The 16,221-nt window shown below is 36.7% G+C and overlaps 1 protein-coding gene across 1 annotated transcript in view; it reads right to left on the reverse strand.

Moving 5' to 3' along the window:
* Positions 1-2,199: 2,199 nt before the first annotated feature.
* HTR2A (5-hydroxytryptamine receptor 2A) overlaps positions 2,200-16,221 on the reverse strand; it is a 71,714-nt gene continuing 57,692 nt past the window's right edge. Inside the window, exon 4 of the mRNA XM_044668224.1 lies at positions 2,200-3,155. Within this exon, the coding sequence (XP_044524159.1) occupies positions 2,359-3,155 (797 nt within the window). The 3' untranslated portion in view covers positions 2,200-2,358. The remainder of the gene's footprint in view (positions 3,156-16,221) is intronic.

The raw sequence follows: 16,221 nt of genomic DNA on the forward strand, positions 1-16,221 counted from the left end.
CAGGCAATGATTATGTACATTCAATTCAAGATAGGCTATATATGGGGGTAGGAATTCCAATTTTTCTCTAATATACATAAAGAGATGTGCAACATCACAAACTAAGGCAAAATACATTAAAGAAAAAGTTTGGTAGCATTTGAACTTTATCCAATACATCTATATAACCGTTAAAGAATAATTCAGTTCAAACATGGGCTTGATGTCAGCTGTATACGGTATATTCTAGCTTTTGAGTTACTCTACCATTATTTCAGTCAGCAATTTGTCTGGTAGGACATAAATATTGAATTTATCCCTAAAGCAGCTGTTAGTTACAGAAATGAGAAACCCCCAGGAATTCTCTCTCCCTCTTTCCCCATAATTCACTTAAATAAGCTCTTCTAAAGGCCTGGGGTAAAAGAGGGAGGGTGAGTAAATTCTTTGTATCTCAACAGAATTGGCAATATGGGACCTTCTTTTTGGTAATCACATATCATCCTATTTGTTTCAACAGCAACCACATTGTTTTTTGACCTAGAGTAATAGTTGAAAGGATCATGATCAAGGTGTGAATAGTCTATGTTTAAATGACCTCAAAAAAAATTAAAACAGAAAACCCTTTAAAGAAACAGAGCTTCTGCTGTTTTCCATAGCCTAGCATCACAGAGTAATGTGAAAATAGGGTTTTGTTTTTCTCTTAGAAAGAATGAACAGATCTTCAGGTAAAATGTTATTTTACATTTTTTGAAATGTAGATTTGATCTATTTAGGACTTGCAAGTGGAAGGAATTTAACTGTCACCTCTTCAATACAATGCCATTTCTTCCAGGGCAAGTATTGTTTGGTATTGTTCTAACTCCAGATGCTTAATAAATACTTGTTGAATTCTGTCTGTTCCATTTGTAAATGGGAAAGCTAAGGCCTAAGGGGCTTAGGTGACTTCCTCATAGTTACATTAATGGCAAGTGGAAAGATTGAAATAAGGTCCATTGATGCTAAATCCAGCACTCTTTCAACTACACCATAATGCTTCCTACATAAGACCATTACTTTAAAACGTTAATACATCATTTGGCCAAGCATGTTTTTGCCTTTCTTGCTTTGGTTTTCTACCTGGAGCTAATAGCCAGGATGTTAAAAATAAGGCAGAGTGTGAGCCTAATGCCTTAATGACCTAATCATTAGGTTTTAGTTTATAGGATTTCCCTCAATGTACCACAAGCGATTTTTCTGAGGGGGGGGGGGGAGTAGGAATGGGGAAAGGAAATTAAAAAGGAGTGAAACTGATTTCCAGGTTAACTTTTTGTTAGTTAATATGAAATTAACTAAAGTGGCATATCGATTCTCTTTAATTTCTAATTTTTTTAATGACTAACACAAATAGGCTCATTTTTACTGCTTTGTACCAATTATAAAGACTGCCATAATGCTTTTAGACATGGCCTCAGATGTTGCTGTCAAGAATCATCTATTCTAATTCATTTCCAAAACTTTTTTGTTTTGGAAAAGATTATATTAAGAGTAATCTTTCCTAAAAACAATTTCTTTAAGTCTATTTGGTAGTATGAACTTATCCTTTCAATGATATATCCAAAATCCAGCATAGGAGACATTCAGAATAAAGCATATAATTAAAAAAAAAGGAACTGGAAATATTGCTAACCGAATAACATTTTACAACATCTAATTTGAAATGAAGCATATGGTAAATAGCAGAGAGTTCATTTGTATTTCAGAATGGCATCTGAATAAATAATATTAATAAAATATTACCAATTGTCTATGTAATTATTTCATCAATACAGCTATTATTATTATTATTATCATAAGAGAAGTACCCTGGGTGTTTTTTTCAAAGTATATATGTCAGCAGATTAATTAGCATTGTCCTTTATTTCAAAGGTTCTAAAAATATTCATTATCTTCAAATTTCTTTTTTATTAATAATTATACCAGAAAGTAACTAATTCAAACCTATGCTGTCAATAAATGACACAGTAGCATAGTTTTCATTTTCAAAAGAAAAATATCAAAATTGATTTATTTGTGGCCATCATTAAAATTTTACCATAAATGGTATTTGCCTTTAAGAAATATATTTTTTAAGATATTAAAAAATAACTTTAGTAAAGGCTATGCTTAAAATAGCTGAAATACCGTATGAATTTCTTTTATTTTTTTTAAAAAAGATGCAAATTTTATGGTATTTAACTCTGCTTTTTATTGACATCATAACATGAGGAATATGTTGATGTAATTGATGGTTCTGTTAGACTGGCCTAATTTTTTCCGAGTCTTTCTCTCTTTGAGGTTGGTGCAAACTTTCTCAGTGTGTACTCCATGGTTGCCATAGTAGCCACTCACTGTCTAGTGTGATCACACAGAACTAACCTTCTCATTCACTGGGATAACACTGTCCTTGGGTGTATTATCTAAATTATGTATTCCAATATCAATTCCAGTGTAGTCTTTATCCGACACCTCAGAGTCTTTCTTTTCATCCTTTTGTGTCATTTCAGTTTGCCTAGAATTGTAAGCTAATGCAGGTATGGTATTCACTAAAATCAACTGCAGAGGTTTCTTGTCCTCCTTGTACTGACACTGGATATAACGAGAAAAAGCAGACCGGTAAGTTTTATTGAACAGTGTATACACTAATGGATTCACAGCAGAGGAGAGGTAACCAATCCAAACAAATACATTCAGTAGAATTCCAATGATATTTTCATTGCATGACTTCTTGCAGATGACTGCCATCACGTTGGTGATGAAGAAGGGGCACCACATGACGACAAACAGGAAGAAGACAATACCAAGGACTTTGGAAGCCTTTTGTTCATTGCTGATAGACTGCATAGTCCTCCTTCCATAGGAGACAGGTTCCTTGTGCAAGGAACGCTGGAAGAGCTTTTCTGAAGACAGGGAGCTCTGAGGGAGGAAGCTGAAAGACGACAATTTGTTCTTTGTGCCAACATCATTCACGCATAAAGTAGCTTCTTTCTGAAGAGTCTTTATTGTTAAAAAGTAGGTGATCACCATAATGGCTAAGGGGATGAAAAAGGACACAAAAGAGCCAATCAGGACAAAGTTCTCATCAGCCAGTAAGCAGCTCTCTTCTTTAAAGACTTTGGAGTCATCTTGTAGGCCAATAACTGGAACTGGCATTGATATACCTTGAAATTGATCAGAAGAAAAAAGGTTACTAAGGGTGATCTCAGGTACAAATGAGAAAAAATTGTTAACAAATTGTATTGAATATTCATTGTCCAAAGAAGGATTGTACTGATTTAAAAAGTTTTAAAAAGATTTGAAAAGTAATAATTTTGTTAAAACTTTCAGTTCTTTTGGAAATAAGAATCAAAAAAATATTTATCTATATAGTAGCAATGCCAAGGAAATACAGTAGATATAGCATTAAATTTAATATAGCTTTAACAAAGTAACTATGGCACGGTGGTGAGAGAATTGGACTTGGACTCAGAAAGATCTGACTTGCTGGTTCAGATGCTTATTGGTTGTGTGACTTTGGACAAGTTACTTAACCTTTTTTAGCCTTAGTTGTCTCATCTGTAAAACGTTGATAATGATAGCACCTTTTTTATAGGTTTGTTGTGAAGACGAAATGAGATAGTGTATATAAAGTGGTTTGTAAATTATTATGTAAATGCTACCTTATTATTAGTCCATCTTTTGTAATTAGAATGGATTTCATGTTGAAGTCACTTAAAAGAGCAACCAAAAAGAAAACTATAGTAAAAATAATTTCCTAACTGACATTCTCTGCTGTGTTTGGGTTGTAGTATAGTGTGAACTAGACACAAATGGGGGCTCAATATTGGTTCTCTAAGTCTTAGGTGATTTACTGGATAGTTTCTAGGGGGCAGAGGAAGATGATAGTGGATATATTGCCTGAGTTATGATCCCCCATCATCCAGTTCCAGTGGGGCAAACGTTCCATGCATACTGACCAGACCAATGCAAGTTGATGAAAACTTGCTTCTTTTTTTTGACTGATGGAAGAATTGAGGGGATTGAAGAAAAGGAAAAGTGAATAAAATATTACAACTATTTTTTTTCTCTTGTCTGACCAAGACAATACCTATGTTCCCTTCTGAGGGAAAATGGGAGTAATTTCTCTCCTCATCCTCTTCCCATATCTTTCAACACATCAGAGAATGTTTGGGTCATTATTTGCAGCCATACTCAAAGGAAAAATCCATCAGCTGTTCTACCAACAATGAAGCTGACCAGAATAATGTGACAGGTGGAGAATATCATATAAGAATTATCACACCATCAAACTCTCTGACTTTGCTTTAGTTCCTGTCCAATCCCTTTTTAGAAATTATACAATATATAAATGCTGCAGGGGTTGACCAGAGTTTAGCTCTGCTGGTGTTATGGGGAGAGGTGATCAATCAATCAATTAACCAGGATCTAAGTGTCTACTTTGTGCCAGAAGTTATTCTAGGTGCTCAGGAAGTAAGGACAAAACCAAAACATTTTCTGCTCTGAAGTAGCTGATGTTCTTTCTTTTCTTATCTTTTTTTTTGTTGGTGGGGGAGGGAAAGCCTATATATAGAGAAGTAAAAACAAAATATACAAAGAATAAACAAAAGATTCTTCTTCCAAAAACAAAACAAACAAACAACAACAAAAAAAAAACAAACCCATTGGCCAATTAGCAAGTGGGGAGAATTTACCTCAGTGAAATTATTTATTTATTTGCTTATTATTTAAAGACTCAGTAGCCCAGGATAGAAGTGCCCAGGTTTCTCAAAGACCTTGTCTCACTCTGAATGGCATAGGAACTTTTATTTGGACTGGTTCTTTCCTCTTTAGGCAACCTCGTGTATCACTTGCTCTTGGGGCATCACCATACTCATACTGAATTTAGTGAGTATCCTCAATTGGCTTAGTTCATGGAAGCTTAGAACGCCTGAGCTCAAGAGTTCCAGCAGACTTAGCCTTCCCAGTAGCTAGGCATGTATTACAATGCAGGGCTCAGTGATTAATTCATATCTCTGGTGATATTTGCTCTCAGTTTCTCAGCCTTAATTGACGAGATTTAACATTTTTTTTCCATGAAAGGTGGTTAAGTTTTCTTGGGAAGTCAAGGAGCTTGTCGGCGTTTGGATCCAGAACTAGACCAAAGGACAATTCACCATCATCATAGACTATTTCTACTTTGCTTCTTATTCCTGGTGTGCTGATTATGGCACAAAAAACAATCTATAAGTTGATCAACAGATCAAAGAGCTGTAGCCCTACAGCATTTTGCCTTCTGGATAATTTGTCCTTTTTCCTACTCTTCAGAGTGCTCTTTATAATGAAGAATTAGGGGAAAATCAGTAAGAATACAGTGTTTCCTTCTTCCAGAATTTGAACGTAGTTATAAAGAGGAGATATTTAATGTATTTATCTATAGTACAGAATCTTTGGTAATTGTAATGAGTGATCTCACACTCCAGCTCCTCAAAATTATTTGAACTGGAGTTCTTGATTCACTTTCCATTCCTGTAGCTTGTTTTGGCTGTGTTCCAGCTGGCAATGCCAAAAAGATAAATTGGCTATATATCAATATTAGTAGAAATGTCTCTGATTTAGAAATAAAGCTTCTTAAACTAAAAAAATTAATTTATTTTAACTATCTATCTTTCAGTTTAAAAATTGTAGAGTGATTCGCTTCTTTCCTATTGATTTTAATTCAGCAAGTATCTTTCAATCTTTTCTTTTCCAACTTGGCTTCAATTATAACCATTATTCTTAAGCAAAATAAATGAGTATTGTGTTCAATGATGAGAACCATATTTTAGGAAGAACATTGGAAAACTGGAGTATATTCTATGATTAGGATGGCAAAAAGTCTAGAGAGAGAGAGAGAGAGTGATATGAGAATTGGTTGAAGGAACTAGGGATATTTAGCTTGAAGAAGAGAAGAATTGACTTGGTGACTGGGGACATAATAGCTCTCTTTAAGTATTTTAAGGCTTATCATGGGAAGAATGTCTAGACTTATTCTCTTTCACCAAGAAGGCAGACCTAAGAACAAGTATTAAAGCTTCAAAGAGACAGATTTAGGCTTAATATAAAGATCCTATATGTATATATATATTTTTTATATATATATAAATATAAAAATCCTAACACCTAGAACTATCTGAGAGTAGAACAGTTTGCTTCAGAACATTGTAGTTTTCTCTCACTTGAGGTCTTCAGGCAAAGGTTGGATGTTCATAAGGCATATGCTATAAAGAAATTCTTATTCAGGCACAGAATGGGTTGGGTTAGAAGGCCCTTCCAACTCTGGTATTTTGTGATTCTGGGGCTGGGAGGCAAATGACCTGGATAATACTCTGGGCCTCAGTTCCCACTTCTGTTTATGTTTCTAAATACACACATATACATACATGTAAGTGTATACATATACCCACACATATAGAAGGCAGGAATGTACCTGGAGGTAGGGAAGGGTGTCATATAATAAGCTCATCTCCTAGACTTAGCTTTGTCTCTGTGTCTATTCTTCTCCTTCCTACCCCAAAATCATTTGCATAGGAGAGCAAAAAGAAATTTTCTCCTGGAGATGAAAACCTCTTTTAGTCAAAACTTTGAGAAGAGATAGGCCATTCTAAAAAGGAATTATTTAACATCAAAACCCTAATCACATCCCTATCATTACTATGTGATCGATCACATATTTTTCTAATGCATTTCTGTTCCCAAAGTTCTTCCTCTGGATGTGGGTAGCATTCTTTCTCACAAATTCCTCCAGATTGTCCTGGATCATTGCATTGCTGCTGGTAGAAAAGTACATTACATTTGATTGTGCCATAATATATCAGCCTCTGTGTACAATGTTCTCCTGGTTCTGCTCCTTTCATTCTGCATCAATTCCTGGAGGTTGTTCCAGTTCACATGGAAGTCCTCCATTTTTTTATTCCTTTCAGCACAATAATATTCCATCACAAACATACACCACAATTTATTTAGCCATTCCCCAACTGATGGACATCCCCTCATTTTCCAATTTTTTGCCACCACAATGCACAGCTATAAATATTTTTGTACAAGTCCTTTTCCTTATTATCTCTCTCTGGGATATAAACCCAGCAGTAGTATGGCTGAATCAAAGGACAGCCATTCATTTAAAGCCCTTTGTATATAATTCCAAATTGCCCTCAAGAATGGTTAGACCAATTCACAACTCCACTAGCAGTGCATTACAGTCCCAATTTTGCCACATCCTTTCCAACATTTATCACTTTCCTTTGCTGTCATATTGGCCAATCTGTTAGGTGTGAGGTGGTACCTCAGAGTTGTTTTAATTTGCATTTCTCTAATCAGGAAACCTTGTATTTTCAATCAAAAGAGAACATGACAGAGCACCTTCTTCTCACGAAGAAGACAGAGCAACAGAGCCAAAATTTGAGCTGAAGCTAGACTCTGGAAGCAGAGAAAAGCTCCATAATCATGTAGTGTCTACATAAAGTATCTCCAGCAGAGAGAACAGGTCCAGCCTAGGGACTCATTCCTAGAATTATATTTCTAAATGCCTAACGTACAATATAAAGAATACAAGTAAGTAAAACCAATTCCATTGAAATACAGTAATCAAAATATATATTTTTAGAAATCTGTATTGTTAAAACTCCAGGTTAAGAACCCCAAGATGAAATCAGCTCTGAGATTTAATGATTAAGGCTCACAGAGTAGTTGCTCCCTGAATCACATCCATTTGAATTGTCTTTGGAACATTCTGAAGATCACCTGGCAAGATAAGGTGCCAGAAATTAGGTCCTTTCTGGAGCTGAACTGCCAAGCATTCAGACTTTACTGTAGAGCGTATAACTCTGATGGACTGGCCACATTGTTCAAATGCCAAAAACATGTTTGCCTAAAAGACTATTTTACAGAGAACTCACACAAGGCAAGTGCTCACACAGAGACGGGAAGAGGTGATACAAGGACTCTCTCCAGGTCTTCTGAAGAACTTTAGTGTCAATTGTGAGAAATGGGAGACACTGGCACAGGACTGTCCTGCATGGTATGTCTGAATTAAAGAAGGAACTGTGCCCTATGAGCAAAACAGAATTGTAGTAGTTCAAAATAAATGCAAGATGCACACTTTAGAGACATCTCCCATCCCAAATGTTCGTACAGGCTATTTATGCTTGATTTGTGTTAGAGCCTTATGAACTTGCATTGATCTGATCTGCCTCAGTCTGACATGCTGTACATTGACTGACATAATGACGCCATTTTTGAGTACAAAGGACAGCAACCACTACCCAACCAGATGCTCCCTGATGTTGAGAAAATAGAGTGTAGCTTGTGGCTGGAGGTCTATTCTCTCCTCTGTAAGGAGAGAGGAATATGAGAAGAGGGCAGATAACGACTCCTTCCTAAAGTTGTTAGAGTATCCTCTAATAACTGCCTTTACTTGAAGAAATGAATCAAGTTAACTATTTCTTAGATAGACCACTTTCCTAGGAGTGTGTATTATTTTTCATGATATCAGAGAAGAGAATTCTGAAAGTTAATTTTATTATTCCCTAGCATAATGTATCCCCAAAAGCTATTTCAGTGTTGAAGGTGGGCCTTTTGGGCCAGACAACATGTTCAAAGATCAAGATGAAGCTGATAACTTTCCTGTGCCATTGAGGCAGATCTCTGGTCATCACTAAAGCAGAGATTGTTCAAGTTTTTGGTTCAATATTAGTAATTTTAAGAGACATTTCAAACTTCTGAATTTAATGAGGACAGTACCCTGAATCATGGGTTGTTCTATGTTTTTAAAAATGTATTTTTCTAAACTAGTAAAAAAAAACAGTATTCAGGGTACAGGTCTATCACCCATGGTCACTCAGTGCATGCAGAGAGTATTTAAATGTTGCAAAAGATACACAGTCCCATCTTTTTTTTGGTACAGTTTGCAATCCACCTGTGCTTTAGTAGATGGCTTCATTACATGCCATGGCCGGAAAATATTTATTACTTGGTGGACAACCTTTGGTAATAAACTCTGACAAATTTAGCTTAGCTAGTACCCAGTGGGGAATCTGCTGTCAGGCCCATACTTGAAGCCTTTTTCATTTAGTGTGGAAGCTCCAGAGACTGAACTCCATTGATATAGCTTTTAATAATTCAGAGTCACTGTCACACCATGATGAGGCATCAAAGGAGGGCTAGAGTGGGAACAAATATATGCATATTTTGGCTCTTTTTCTTTCTAAATAGATGAAACGCAATTGAAATGTTGACATCTGGGGTCAGAAAAATCATGGTTGGTGTCTGTCCTTTAGCACAGATCTGCTCTCTTTTAGTTGTAAAAATATTATGCATGTTTGTAATTATTAGTTTCATTTGGGAGGAAATTGTTGTGCATGGATGATGGTTTTATTTTGAACCACTGGATGGGAAGGCCTGCTGTGGTTCTCATTTTTAAATTTTTTGGATGAACCTTTAGCTTCCATTTCCTCCCCTGACTATAGAAAAAGCAGACTACTTAGTAGAAGGCAGTAAACAGTAGACTACAAGTAAGTGCAGTGCTTAGTGTTGGATTTGAAGTCAAGAAGACTTGAGTTCAAATTCTGATATATCCTTGAATGTGATACCCATAAATTAGAATATTTGACCAGTTCTATTAAAAGCTTGGTAAAGTATAGATTCAGAGATGGATTATGTGTCTGTTAGCCAAGGACAAGCCTAGCTAAGCTCAGAGAGCCTTTACACCAGGGAAATGAACCTAAAATGTGGAAGGGTGATAAACAGCATTGATGTATATTTTGTTTTTGTCAGAGCTAGCTATTTCAGACAAAATGTTCAAAACTTTCCTGAGATGCTTATAATTGAACAATCCTCTTAGGTAGGGACTGTTCCTCCCTAACCTTAACTGGTGACCTTTTTAATATTTGAGCTATAAAACTTGTCAACTTTTGTCATATGCTTTTCAGAAAGAATGTTTCCTGATGTCCTGGTTCTTTCTTTCTTTCTTTCTTTCTTCTTTTCATCTGTGCCAGGTTGTGCTTCTTATGTGGACTCAGAACTTGAGATATCCAGTTGCTATCTGTTACTGCAACATTCAGTATGATTCAGTTTTCTTCAATTCAATTCAACCAATATTAACCATTCATTCATCTGCTACATGGAAGGCATTAGGCTAGAATGGGAAATTGAAGACAAAAATGAAACATACCTCCCTTGTAAGGACTTGACACTCTTAGGGGGATGCTGCAAGTACACAGTTAATTACCCAAAGGTCTAGGACACTAGAGAGCAGAACCAATTGGGGGAAATCAGGATGGGCTTTTAATAGGTGGTGGCATGGCAGTTGAATATAGGAGAAAACTGAGAATTCTAAGAAGTGGAGGTCAGAAGTGAAAGAACTCATTATCTCTACCCCCAAATCCTCCTCTCTGATAACTACCCTATTATTGTCAATGGAATCACCATCCTTCTACTCATCCAAGCTCACATTCTAGGTGTCATCTGAGACTCTTCACTCACACTCATCCATATATGCAAACTCTTGCCAAGGCTTGCTCTCCCTTTATAACTCTCTCCTACATGTCCCCTCCCCCCATTTATATATTTCCTCCTCCCTGATTCTCCCCATTCTTTACAGGTTCTCATCTCTTTCCTGGCCTATTGCAATAGTTTTTTGGTTCATTTTCCAACCTAAAGACTCCCCCCCCTTTTTTTTTAAATTAGATTTACCAGTGCTTTGTCTATTTTACCCGTTTTTTCAAAGTACCATCTTCTAGTCTTATTTATTAATTCAATAGTTCTTTTACTTTTGATTTTATTAATTTCTCCTTTGATTTTTAGTATTTCTAATTTAGTTTTCACCTGGGGATTTTTAACTTGTTCACTTTCTAGTTTTTAAGTTGCATGCCCAATTCATTAACCTCTGCCCTTCCTAATTTGTTAATATGTGCACTCAATGATATAAATTTTCCCCTTAGTACTGCTTTGGCTGCATCCCATAGGTTTTGGTAAGAAGTTTTTTTTCTTTTGGTGATGGAATATTATTGTGCTCAAAGGAATAATAAACTAGAGGAATTCGACGTGAACTGGAATGACCTCCAGGAATTGATGCAGAATGAAAGGAGCAGAACCAATAGAACATTTTTTTGGCTTTTAAAGCCTTCTACAACTTGGATTCTTACTACCTTTCCAGTTTTTTAATTTACTCCCCTTTATCTACTCTGGAACTTAATGACATTGACCTTGATGTTCTTCACATAGGACAACCCATTTCCTAACTTTGTGCTTTCTGATCCCTGGAATTCTCTCCCTTCTTATCTTCTCCTCTTGGCTTCCTTCATACTGACTATAGACTTTTCCTGGCCCCTTCAGCTACTAGTGTCTTCTCTCTCATTTTATCTTCCATTTATACTGAATATGTATAATGTATATATGCAATTTTTTGAATGTTGTCTTACTCATTAGAATATGAGCTCTTGGGGGCTGTTAGGTGGCTCAGACTCAGAGATGGGAAGCTCTGGGTTAAAATCTGGCTTTGGATGCTTCCTAGGTATGTGACTCTGGGCAAATCACTTAACCTGCATTCCTTAGCCCCTTCTGCTCTTCTGTGTTGGAACCAACACACAGTATCAGTTCTATGATAGAAAGTAAGGGTTTTAAAAAAAAGAATATGAGTTCTTTGAGGGTAAGAAGCTTTATTTTGCTTTTCTTTATATCTCCAACACTAGTACCTGGCATGTAGTATAAGTATTTAATAAATGCTTGTAGGTTAACTGACTGATAGAGAATAGTTTAGGCATTAGAGGCAATCTGTGCAAAGCCAAAAATATAGGAGATGCATTCTAAGTATAGGTAAGAAGTGTTAAGAGGCCATTTTATCTGGAATGTGCCTGGAACATAGTAAATAATGCTTGTTGACTGACCAATTGAATTTTGAGTATGAATAAGAATGTATATGAAAGTTTTAGCACGAACAATATGAGATAAAACTGTTTTAGTCAGCATGGAGTATTCAGAAAAGCTGGGAAGTACATTTGATGGACATGTTCATGCAAGAGAATTTAAAGAGACCTCCTCTGGGATGACTTCAATAAATCAGGGATGGTGTGGCATTTCTGAAGATGAAAGAGAAAGAAGGAACTCAATAGTACTTAGAATGTGATTATTCTCCCTGCTATTGTCAATGCTATATTAAAAAATAGTAGTAGATAGCATTTATATATGCTTTAAGATTTCTAAAACACTTTGTAAACTTTATCTCACAATAACCCAATGAGGTTGGTGCTATTATTATTATTCTCATGTTGCTGATGAGAAAACAGAAACTAACATACGTGACTTGCCAAGAGTCACACAGCTAGTAAATATATTGAATTTGGATCTTTCTGATTCCAAATCCTGCATGCTATGTATTGTACTGCATAGCTGCCCCATGGTCAGTTGTGACTGCACTATTCAATGACACCTGAAAGCTATAGGACAGACCAAAGCTCAGAGGACTTTCAGCTCCTAAGCTTCCAAGCAAGCCAAATGGGGATCTCAAAGCTTGAAAATGAAGCCCTGCCTCACACAAGTCACTTTGAGAAAAGACCAATCTGGAGGCCTGATTTCCTGTGTTATATCCAAGAACTGAATATGGATCTGTTAGGAGGTTTTTTTTTTAAACTGTTACCTTTTGTCTTAGAGTCAATATTGTGTATTGGTTCTAGGGCAGAAGAGCAGTAAGGGCTGGGCATAGGGGGTTAAGTGATTTGTCTAGGGTCACACAGCTAGGGTCAAACTTGGACCCAAGACCTCCCATCTCTAAGCATGGCTCTCTAACCAGTGAGCCAGCCATCCAGCTGCCTCTGTTTTAATATGAATACAAAGAGTAGTGAGAGGATGCTTCCCAGACTCTCTGGTGGAACTCTTTTGGGGAATGGAAAATCTCAAGGTTTTTGGTCTGGCTGTCACAGTGGGAATTGTTACCTGGTCTGAGAGTACTGTGAGATTAAAAAAATCATCAATTGGGGAAACTAGTCTCCCAAATGATCACAGGGGGGATTGTGAAGATGGGATTAACTCTCTCCTGCTCATTTTTAGATTTAATCACCAGAAGTGTATATACCCCTCTTACACTTGAGTGGGGGTGGTCTGTGACCCATGTGTGCAAAAGCAGGTGATGAATCAGAAACCACTGGCAGTCCTAAGCAAAAGTATAGACTATAATTGATCCACATAAAAGTGGAGGAAGGCACAGGAAGTGAGGCAAAGAAGCATCTTTAAAAAGGATTCTGGGTAATGTAGTTCAGGGGTTCAAGATTTTCTAATTATATAGAACCTAGGGCCAAGAGATGCCTGTCCTAGGCATATTGATGCTGTTCTCTTAATTCATTTGTTATTCTGACTTAAGTTTTATACAGTGAGTTCTGAAAGTGAATCAGGGAAGCCAATAGGTATTGACTTGAATGGGAAAAATCAGTAAGATCAGGATATATCATCACATATGACTGGGTAATCCATCCACCAAAACTCTTGACAAATAAGAAAGAAGACTTACATTCCCCTTTAGGGTGGAGCCATGGGAATAAACTAATATAGAGTCTAATAGAGGTCCCAAGAGCTCTGACTAGTACTCTAGAACTGAGGTATCAAACATGGACCTCTAGTGACCCCCAAACTCCTGAGTGTGCAGAAACAGATTAAAATAAAATTGGTAAATGATTAATAAAAAATAAAAACACAATATGACAAAGACGATGTTAATTTGTGATTTTTCAAAGTCAATATATTGCTTATAGGGATCCTTTTCTATTTGAGTTGGTTGCACTGTTCTAAAGAGTACCCTGAGGTTCAACAGTATAATTTGCTTCAAATATGTTGGGGAATATGAGCACTAAGAAAATGCCACTGGAGTTAACAGTCAAAATAGACAATGTCTTTAGAATAGTGGGGTAGGAAACCTGAGTGAAAAGTATTGAAAAGCATTTTTAAGGTGATGGTTGCAGGTGGCTTTCTAGGAGTCATTGAAAAGAAGAGATATAGGAGAGTTTGAAGGGATGGGCAATGTCTAATAAGAGTTTTTAAGGATGGGAAAGGGCTGTGCATGTTTGTAGGTAGTGGGGAAAGGGTCAGGAGATAAAAAGAGATAAAGGTAAGAAGAAGGGAGGAAATGGCCAAAGAGATCAGGTCCTGGAGGAGATAAGAAAAGAGTTAGAAGTCTTAGAGCCTTTCTTGGTGAGGAGAAGGACTTCTTTTTCAGAGGCTGGAGCTCATGAAAGTTTTGAGATTTTGAAAGAGTTTGAGATCAACCACAATGTTTATCCTTGCTCTGCATACTAAAGTATTATCTATCTTAGTGCCATGCATTTTTACTGTTCTGTATTATTACAACTGGACAGCTAGGTGGTGCAATGGACAGAGCATGACCTGGACTCAGGAAGACCTGGATTCAAATTAGGCTTCAGATACTATTTGTGTGACTCTGAGTAAGTTACTTAACCATGTTTGCCTCAGTTTCCTCATCTGTCAAATGAACTGGAGAAGTAAGTGGAAAATCACTTCAGTCTTTGCCAAGAACAACCCAAACGGAGTCTCAAAGAGTCAGACACTACTGAAATGACTGAATGACAAAGGTTGATAGGTAATATTCTTATTTTTGTATTTGAGGATGGGGAGACAGGAAAGAAACGATCTTTTATTGCTAGTCTTCCTTTATTTTCTCATCTGTAGGCCCAAGCTGAGCCTTTTGTCTAGGGTTTTGAAGAATCAAAGTCCTTTTCTATCTGGGCACCAGGCCCATTCTCTTGTATCTTAGATCAAAATTTCACTCCTGATATCCACCTAATTTCTAACTCAGCCTCTTTCTTTTAGACTGGTGTCAGGTTGTTTCCTGACTCACACATTCCCTGGCCAGCATATCCCTTTGGTTTGGGGCACTGATCATTTTACTCAATTTCCCAGTGTGAGGAAATGTGTTAGAGGGGAAAGAGTGCTGTATTTGAAACCAGGAGTACTGGCTCTAACTCCTGGCTTGGATAATGACTAATTGCGTGATCTTGGATGTTATTTAATTTTCTGAGCCTCAGTTTCCTCACTTGTAAAATGAGAATAGTAGTATTTGACCTATCCACCTTACAGAGATGTTATAAGGAAAATTATACATCTTAAATCCACAGCTAAATAGGATTAGTGAGGTGAAACTCTTCTCTTAAACATTATTTCCTAGATTGCCTCTTCACTTTTTTACTCATTTCCTTTATGAACCCACAAAACCTCCAAAAGTTTTTCAGTTGTACCTAACTCTTTGTGACCCCATTTGGGGTTTTCTGGGCAAAGATACTAGAGTAGTTTCCCATTTCCTTCTCCAGCTCATTTTACAGATGTGGAAAGGGTTAAGTGACTTGCCCAGAATCACACAGCTAGTAAAGTGTCTGAAGCTGTATTTGAACTCAGGAAGATGAGTCTCCTTGATTCTAGGCATAGGCTCTATCCATTGTATGACACAGCTGCCTCAAAAACCTCCAAAAATATTTTCACAATTCTATTCTCTTTATTTCCAGTGTCATCAATTTATCTACAAGGCTGAGAGATCCCTGTTCCTCTCTCCCCCTATATCACCCTTATTCAGGGATTACCGCACTGCCCTTTTCCTTTTAGAAAGGAAAAATGGCTTAGAGAAAAGGACCTAAGAACATTTGCATAGAGATCAGTAGTGCAACTATAGTTCAATTAAACTCAGTTCTTCCATTTCATTCTAAACCAGATGTACCTCCAAAACACAAGAGTTTTTAATGAGGAGATTTTTTGTTCCACTGGGGAAAGAAGAGAGGAAAATCCAATATTTTCCTTAACTAACCTTATTTGAGTGGGAGGCTTTACTGCTTTTGAAAGATGCCTTACCAGGCCACATCTATTCTGCCATACAGAATCCAGGAATGATTAAATTAGAAATCATTTTTAGAGATACCTGGGCCAAGCTGAAGAAACCAAGATCAAGAAGATGGTAAGCTCCTTGAGGGTAAAGACTGTTTTTTTTAATCTTTGTATTTCCAGGGCCCAGCAAATGTGCCTTGTACAACTTTGATAAATGCTTTTTAAAATTGGATTGGATTAGGAAGTGGGTTGCTTAATACAGTTAGTGGCAGAGTCAAAGATTCAAAACCCAGCCCTCTGATGCCAAGTCTAGTGCTGACATCACTTTCTTCATACTCTTGTAAGATAAGAAGTAGCTTTAATATGTAAAGAATAATTAGAATTCACTGAAAGGAT

The sequence above is a fragment of the Gracilinanus agilis genome, chromosome 3 (genome assembly GCF_016433145.1).
Source record: "Gracilinanus agilis isolate LMUSP501 chromosome 3, AgileGrace, whole genome shotgun sequence".
Classification (NCBI taxonomy): domain Eukaryota; kingdom Metazoa; phylum Chordata; class Mammalia; order Didelphimorphia; family Didelphidae; genus Gracilinanus; species Gracilinanus agilis.